General features: G+C 52.7%; 1 protein-coding gene across 1 annotated transcript; it reads left to right on the top strand.

Moving 5' to 3' along the window:
• The first annotated feature begins 317 nt into the window (after positions 1–317).
• On the top strand, positions 318–6,344 carry NOP2 (NOP2 nucleolar protein). Its single transcript, XM_066572166.1, has 16 exons — positions 318–465; positions 542–587; positions 663–763; positions 1,869–2,131; positions 2,430–2,473; positions 2,590–2,756; positions 3,506–3,705; positions 3,796–3,885; positions 3,965–4,052; positions 4,148–4,288; positions 4,464–4,603; positions 4,868–4,957; positions 5,240–5,362; positions 5,449–5,546; positions 5,644–5,774; positions 5,883–6,344. Exons 1-16 carry the CDS (start codon positions 360–362, stop codon positions 6,140–6,142), a joined length of 2,088 nt encoding a protein of 695 aa, XP_066428263.1. The 5' UTR covers positions 318–359; the 3' UTR covers positions 6,143–6,344.
• The last annotated feature ends 1,789 nt before the right edge of the window (positions 6,345–8,133 follow it).

Here is an 8,133-nt window from a genome sequence, read left to right as displayed (position 1 = left end):
CCTCTGGTATGGGTGTTGAGCTGGATGATCTTTAAACCTCTGTGCCCCGAACCTTAACAGTCTGATTCTGTAGCTGCTTTCGCCCCTGCCTCTGCACTGCTGCAGCAGCCCGGCTCCCGGGGCCCTGCCTCACTCCCGGGCCCGGCCCCCCCCTTCCCGGTACGGCGGTTCCCGCGTCGGGGCGGGCCCGCGGCCCCACGCGTCCCTGGGGCGGGCGGCCCGCGCCGCTGACGTTGCCTACAGGGGCCAATCAGCGATCGCGGTGGGCAGCGCGGGGGCGGGCTCGCGGCGGGCGCGTGCGCCGGGGCGGCGGGGAGCGCGGCACGTGCGGCGGCGCGCGGGGGTCCGGCGGCGCGGCCATGGGGCGGAAGCTCGACCCCAGCAGGAAGGAGAAGCGTGGGCCCGGGCGCAAGGCCCGCAAGCAGCGCGGGGCCGAGGTGGAGCTGGCCCGCTTCCTGCCGCCAGGTAAGTGCGGCCTGCGCCGGCCCGCCGCCGCCCCAAGGCGCCCGCCGCCGTCTGACCGCCGCGTGTCTTCCCGCAGAGCCCGAGAGCGGCAGGAAGAAGCTCTCCAGTCACGGCAGAAGGAGGTGAGGGGGGCGGTGCGGCGGGCCGGGGCGGGCGGGCCGGGCCGGAGCTGATCGGCGCTTCCTCTCGCGATGCAGGGCGGCGAAGAGGCGGCTGGCAGCGGGCGGCGGCCCGGCCGGGAGGAGGCCGCTCGGAGGAGCAGGAGGAAGAGGAGGAGGCGGAGAGCGGGAACCTACAGGTGAGTGGGAGCGGGTCCGAACCGGGCTGACCGGGCGGCGGTCCCCAGTCCTGCTTCCCCACGGGCGCTGCCGCCACCATCCTTCTCTGGCGTCGTTTTCAAGGCAGGGTACACGTAGAATTTGATTATTTTAAATCACAGGATCCTAGAGTTTCCTGAGTTGAAAGGGACCCGCAAGGATAGTTGAGTCAGCTCCTGGCCCTGCACAGGACCACCCCAAGAATCACACCACGTTCCTGAAAGTGTTGTCTAAACTTTTCTGTCTGAACTCAGATAGACATGGTGCTGTGATCACTTCCTTAGGAACTTGTTCCAGTGCCCAACCACCCTCTGGGTGGAGAATCTTTTTCTGGTATCCAACCCAAACCTCCCCTGACACAACTGTGATTGCTGTACCCTCGGGTCCTGTCACGGGTCATCACAGAGGAGAGATCAGTGCCTGTCCCTCTTCTTCCCCTCATGAGAAGGCTGCACCCTGCAATGAGCTCTCTCCTCAGTCTCCTCCTCTCCAGGCTGAACAGACCAAGTGACCTCAGCTGCTCCTCACAAGGCTTCACCTCCAGACCCTTCATCATCTTGGTCCTCTTTTGGGTTCTCTCTAATAGATAATAGCAATGAATTCTATCTGATTTCTGGTGGCTGTCGTGTCAGGAGGCAGTGTTGTCTGAAGAACTAGTCAAAAGTCTCTCTTCTGCCTGTTAAATCTATTTTTTACTTACCCTCCATTCACAGCAAGGTTGTTGCAGGCTGCTTTTATGGCTGAGGCTTTTAAGTCTTTGTGTTGCATCTTGCATAGCCCAGGAAACTTTTAAAGTAGAAAGAAGGAAGGATAGACAAAGATTTGGGGCAGAGGGTACTGCAATATGTCAGAGCAAATACCATAAGAGTTTTGTGGCAGTGTTTTAATTTGGTAACTCCTGCAAGGTCCACTGGGGAGAGGTGAGAATATGCCTAGCACTTTATGAGATGCAGAGAGCAAGCAGTCCCTCCCTCTGGATAGGCAGCTCAGGATTTGGACTAAGGCCTTTTTGTGTAACAACTGGAAAAGCAGAGCAGCTGATTTTGGAAATAATGCCTAACTTTTGACTCCTTCTTCTGCCTCTAGTTGAAGAGCAGCTGTCCCCACAGAAGGAGAAACGTGCTGTAAAGGCAGCAGGACAAACTGCCCGTGGCCGTTCTGGCTTCAGTGATGGCAATTCCAAGTGGCTGGCTCCAGCCAAAGCCAAGAAAACCCAACCAAAAGGAAACCATGTGGAATTATCCAGTGATGGTGAGGTGGAAGAGGGCTGGGAGATGGAGGAGGAGGAGGATGGGAGCAGCGAGGAGATGGTGGATGATTACGGTGCCTCATCATCAGAGGAAGAAGAGGTAGGAACTTCTTGCCCTTAATTACACAGGAAATATTTGGGTGTTGTTGGCTGAAAGGTCCCCTTGGGCCTGGGGGGAAAGGATGGCTTTAGTGGCAGGGGGTGGAGAGGTGGTGGGGAACTTTCCCCTTCTTTCCTTCACAAGAATGATTTCAAGTTTAGCAGCTGATTCCAGCATAACATTCAGTGCTTTTGTTTGTTATTCCTTTTAAACAGAGCAAGTAAATTTCACAGATGGGGGGAAGCAAGGGGACAACTGTGGTTGTTTTTTGATTGATTAATCTTTTGTCTCTATTTAGCTGCTGCCTATTGAAAAAGCTGCCCTGAAGCAGAAGCCTGAGAGGTGAGTGTGTAGAGCCTTTCCTGGGGAGATGAGGAGCATGTGTTGTTATTCCTCTGTCTTTTGTGCCATCTAAGAAACGGTAGCTGAGAAGCATCTGTGTGATCCTTTGTCCTTAGGGAAGGCCTCAGTGAAGATGACAGCGAAGAGGAGGAGGAAGAGGAAGCAGAGGAGGCAAGCAAGCAGAAAATGGGACAGAAGGAAGAAGAGGGCCCAGATCTGCAGCTCAACCTGGATATAGATGAACAGTTTAAACTGCCAACTAGCGAAGAGATTGAGAAGGAGGATATCCTTTTTATCTGTGACATCCATAAGCCATGTGCATGATGCAGCACGGGGCCTGGATACAACCAAAGAGCTTCACTTGGACTTTATCATGCATATTGCTCAGCAAAAGTGTCTGTGCATGACAAGGTATTTTTAGCTGAGCTGTCCTAATAGATAGTGTATAATGCTGTGCTTCTGTATAGCACAGTTAGGAAATCTGTGACGCCCTGTATGGGGCTTGGAGCCTGCCCTAATTTCCTTTCTAGTCCTAAATACACATGGATCACTTATTATGTGGTTTGTTCCTCTCTACCCTGATTTTCCTGGTGGGTGCTTGTGCAACCCATTCCCAGAGTTTCTAATGACAGCAATTCTAGCTTCCAAAGTGCTTACTTCTGGACTTTGGCAATTTTCATTTCCTGCCTCCCTTCTTACTCTCCTCTGTACCATTTGGTTGCCCTTGGAGAATTTCTGGTCTCTTTTTCTGCTGCAGGTAATGCTTTCAGTATTATAACACTTCTTTTGTTGTTTTTTTTTCTATATTTCACTATTTATCTAAAGTAATTCTTTTAAACACTCTCTAGTTCTGCCTTGTGAGCTTTTTTTGTCTGGTTTAATCCCTTGAACCCTGCACCTGCTGAGCTCTGATGGAAGCAGTATTCCAGCAGGCTCTGTTGTGCCACGCGCGTCCGGCACTGCTCATTGTACTTGTAAAGAACCACTGTGCAAGTTCCTTGGCTGTTGGTGATTCCTTGACGGTGTTCCCACCTGCTGAGCCCCCCGACCTGCACATTATTCACCAGCGCATCCAGGGCAACATGGAGGTGCTGCAGGACTTCGGGGCGAAGCGGGAGGAGGGACGCTCCCGGCAGGAATACCTCGCGCTGCTGCGCCGGGACATGGCTGCCTACTACTCCTACAGCGACTTCCTGCTCACCAAGCTCATGGACATCTTCCCTCTCCCTGAGGTGGGATCCTGCCCTGCCTGTAGGTGACCAATGGAGGTTTGGCTGCCTCCCTGAGAATCCATTTCTGTCTCTGTTCTCTGTCCCTTCCAGCTGGTAAACTTCCTGGAGGCTAACGAGGTTCCGCGCCCTGTCACCATTCGCACCAACACACTGAAGACACGGCGGCGGGACCTGGCCCAGGTGAGGAGGAGCCAGTGGCTGTGCCCTGAACTGCCTGTCCCCCAGAGCGGTGTCTCAGTCCCTTCTCCTTGCCTTGCAGGCTCTCATCAACCGTGGTGTGAATCTTGACCCCCTGGGGAAGTGGTCCAAAACAGGACTTGTGATTTATGACTCCACTGTGCCCATCGGTGAGATCACCTTTACCCTGCAGGGCTGAGCTCACCCGCTACTGCTTCCCTTTCTCTCACATCTCATCTTCTTCTGTTCTGCCTTCCCTGCCCAGGTGCCACCCCAGAGTATCTGGCTGGACACTACATGCTGCAAGGAGCCTCCAGTCTTCTCCCTGTCATGGCGCTGGCTCCACAGGAGAACGAGCGCATCCTGGATATGTGCTGTGCCCCAGGAGGCAAGACCAGCTACATAGGTACCACCCTGGAGCCTTGAGAGGGATGCTCTGTCAAGTGGGGAGTTTCCACTGGTCCACACAGAAAGGGGGAATAGAGGGGGACTGAACTCAAGGAAGGGAGGGGGTGGCTGTCACTGGAGACAAAGGCACAAGAGGTTTTCAGCCCTTGCTGGTGTGTTTTGCCCTCTGGCAGCTCAGCTTATGAAGAACACAGGGATGATCCTGGCTAATGACAGCAGTGCTGAGCGGCTCCGGAGCGTGGTAGGGAATTTGCACCGCCTGGGAGTCACCAACGCTGTTGTGAGTAACTGCGATGGACGCCAGTTCCCCAAGGTACGTGCCTGTTTGCAGTGCTCACCCAGAGCTGCTGTGCTGTCGGGTCAGTGAAGCTGTGCTCTCCAGAGTTACCTGCCACAGCAGGATGAGCAGAGCTGCTGGGGAGTGTGGTTGTTACTTGATACAGAGGCAGGAAGGTGGACAGGGAAGAGGGAGAAGGAGTGTTTCCTGCCTTCCCAGTCTTCTGGTTCACCTTCTAGTGTTGGCCTTGTTTTGAGTCCCCACCTGTGAGCATAATTCCAAACCTACGTCTGCCTGTAGGTTCTTGGAGGGTTCGACCGTGTCTTGCTTGATGCTCCTTGTAGCGGAACAGGCGTCATTTCCAAGGATCCTGCTGTCAAAACCAACAAGGTGGGTGGCAAGTGCAGACTCAAGTATGAGTCATGAGAGGAAGGCCTTTGGGGGCAGCTGTGTTCTTGAGAGATACCAACAATACATTTTTCCTTTTCTTTCTGATTGTGTGTCATGTACCAGGGCTGTGTGTGGTACTAGGGCTGGTTTAGGTATTCTGCAGAAGACTCCAAACTGTTGCACATTATATGTGCTTTGCTCTCCTGTCATTCCCTCATCCACAGCAGAGGCCTGGATTGCTTGCCTGTGCCTGTGGCATCCTAACCTTTGTTTCTCTCTCAGGATGAGAAGGATATCCTTCGTTGTGCCCACCTGCAGAAGGAGCTGATTCTTAGCGCCATAGATTCGGTCAATGCTGCCTCAGAGACAGGGGGCTACATTGTCTACTGCACTTGCTCCATCATGGTAAGTGCCTTCTACCATCATCTGCTGTGGTCACCTCCTCCTCAGGAGATGGTGGGTTATGGATCCTAATGCTTGGCCTCTGGCAGGTGGAGGAGAACGAGTGGGTTGTGGATTATGCCCTGAAGAAACGCAATGTCCGTTTGGTGCCCACAGGCCTGGACTTTGGCAAGGAAGGCTTCACCAGGTGTGTGCCAGGTCACAAGCTGCATGTGTGACTGCTCCTTGGTGGCCAGGCTTGAGCAGAGGGGTTCTATCACTCCTCACCCCTCTTCCTCCTCCAGGTTCAAGGACCGTCGCTTCCACCCGTCCCTCAAGTGCACGCGGCGTTTCTACCCGCACACGCACAACATGGATGGGTTCTTCATCGCCAAGTTCAAGAAGTTCTCCAATGCCATCCCGCAGGCACAGAAAGGTGACGTAGTGCTGGAGCTCAGCTGAGCTGGCTGGGCCTGCCCTCACAGGCTGCTTCCTCTGCAGAAGCCACTCTGGTTCTTCTCACAGTGCCCTTCTCTCCTTTCAGATGAAGAGCCTGCTGTGGAAGCGGCAGCTCCGTCCGCTACCCCTGATACCATCGTCACGGAGCCTCCGGCAAAAAAGAAGAAACTTGAGGGCTCAAAAGCTGATAAAGAGCAGAAGCTGCCCCAGCCTGCTTTGAAGAAGAAACATTCATTGCAAGCACAGAGGAGACCTTTGAAGGCTGTCCGGCCCTCTCCCAAAATGATGCGGCCTAAAGTCCCTACCAGGAAGAAGAAGCATAGAGTGAAAGCAAACGGACAGTGAGAGGAACTGCTTCTCCATGTGTTGGTCCCTTCCTTGGAGAGCAAAGGCTGCTGCAGCTCTGTGTGTACCTCCACTTTGCTGCTCTGTGCAGATCATCTCTGCAGCTCTGAGCACCTGGGACAATGACAGCCCCCTTTGCTCCTTTCCCTTTGCATCAAGGACTGGGGCACTGACCCATTAAAAGTTTTATACTCTTGCTCAAGTCTTGTTCTTTTTCATTGGAACACGAAATACAGAATTCTGCTGTGTCCCCTTATTCCTTTGCAGCAGAAACCCCTCTTATTCCCAGCAGATGCTCTGGCATTTCTGGTGTCTGTCCTTATTCCCTACAACGGGGTTGTTTGTGAAGAAGCAGTGGGAGCTGAAATCCCTGCTGCCTGCATGAAGGCTGTATTGTGTGGAGCTGTCAGCTGAGTGCTTTGTCTGGGCAAGGCTCTAGCCCAGTGCTTCCTAGTTCCCTCTTGTCATTTAGTTCACTCTTGTGACTGCCCCCATTTCACCATTTTTCTCATTCCCAGCAGTCTCTCAGTTCTTGGCCTCCCCGACTTGAGCAGGGATTGCTTTTGGTTTGTGGAGCTGTACAGTGAAGTTCTTTTTGCCTTTGTGCTCACCCAGCTGCAGCTGCTTCTCCTTGGGACACAGTGGTCTGGGCTGTTCCTGTTTAAATGTCCTGGTCTGCTGCATGTAAGGCTGCAGCTTTCCACTTGCTATGGATGCCAGCAGGCACAGAGTGATCAGCAGAGACTGAGGGAACCTGCTGTGATGGGTGCCCAGGGAAACAAAACAGCACTTAAAAGACATGAACAGCAAAAAAGGCCTAATCCTGTTCTAGCTCCTGGGCCCATCAAACCTGGACTGTGCTGGTGGATTCTCTGCCCACACTTTGCTGGGTCACTGGTAGCTGGTCCTGGGGCTTGTGATCTGTCTGCTGCCTGGTTCTCAGTGCTCCTTTCCTGCTTGCAGCCTAGCCTAGCTTGCAGTACATGCGTGCTGGGATTAGCTTAATGCCAGGCCAGGACAGATGGTGGTAATTGGGAGTAGGGCTCAGCCACACAGGCACACTGACCAGCAGCCAGTCTCCGTGTGACTGGCTCCTATTTATTCCTCTCTCCATTTCCCATGCTCAATTCTCCCTGATTTAGCTTGATGCCTCCCTTTTGCCTCCTTCAATCCTTCCCATCAACATCCCATAATAAGTTTTGCTCCCATAATCTTCCTTAAAATATTGCACAATAAACTTTACATGCTCCTCCAATTTCCCTCAAACATCCCACCGCAGATCTGCCCTTTCCCACAAAGCCCATGATAATGCTGCTTTTTTATCAGTTGGGAAGTTTCTGGCTGAAGCCCTTCAAGGTTGCACTTGAGTGATTGCTGTAATGGTTGTCTCTCAGTGTCTCAGGAGCCCTGGTCTTTGTTACAGACCTTGGTTATAGTCTGCTTTTTAGGCCTTATCTATCTGTGTGTTTTATTTACTATAACCCTGTTTGGAGTGGAGGGGGGAACTGACTTTATCATTTTGTGTTGAATAGCCATTAAACAAATATCTTCATAGTTGAAAACTAACTTTTCCCCCATGCTTCCCCATGTGAATTAGGTCAGGGAGGAGCCTCTGAATGCAACTGTCTCGCTTTGAGTTTGTGTGTTGAGGTCTGAATTGTTGGATACAGATGACCCAAGGGAAGATTTTCGGCGTCTTTCAGAATAATTAAATAAATGCTAGGTGCAATAGCACCCAAGGGAAAGAATTACTGCTTCAATATTGCATTTCTAGTACCCCCCATCTGCATAAAGGCTGTAAAACTGGAAAATATTCAGAGAAGACAAATGCACCCTAAGTTTTGGCGAGAAAAGCAGCAAGAGCCACTTTTCAGCCCTGGGCCTGTCCTTTTGGGAGCAGTGCAGATCTGTCCCCAGTTGTTGCTGCCGCCTGCTGAAGTAACCATGTGAGTGTGCAACCTCAGCTTGAGAACCACTTTATCCTGATAACC

This window comes from Molothrus aeneus, chromosome 2 (assembly GCF_037042795.1).
Source record: "Molothrus aeneus isolate 106 chromosome 2, BPBGC_Maene_1.0, whole genome shotgun sequence".
Taxonomy (NCBI): domain Eukaryota; kingdom Metazoa; phylum Chordata; class Aves; order Passeriformes; family Icteridae; genus Molothrus; species Molothrus aeneus.
The sequence above is the reverse complement of the archived record's forward strand: the minus strand, read 5'-3'. Positions and strand labels throughout refer to the sequence as shown.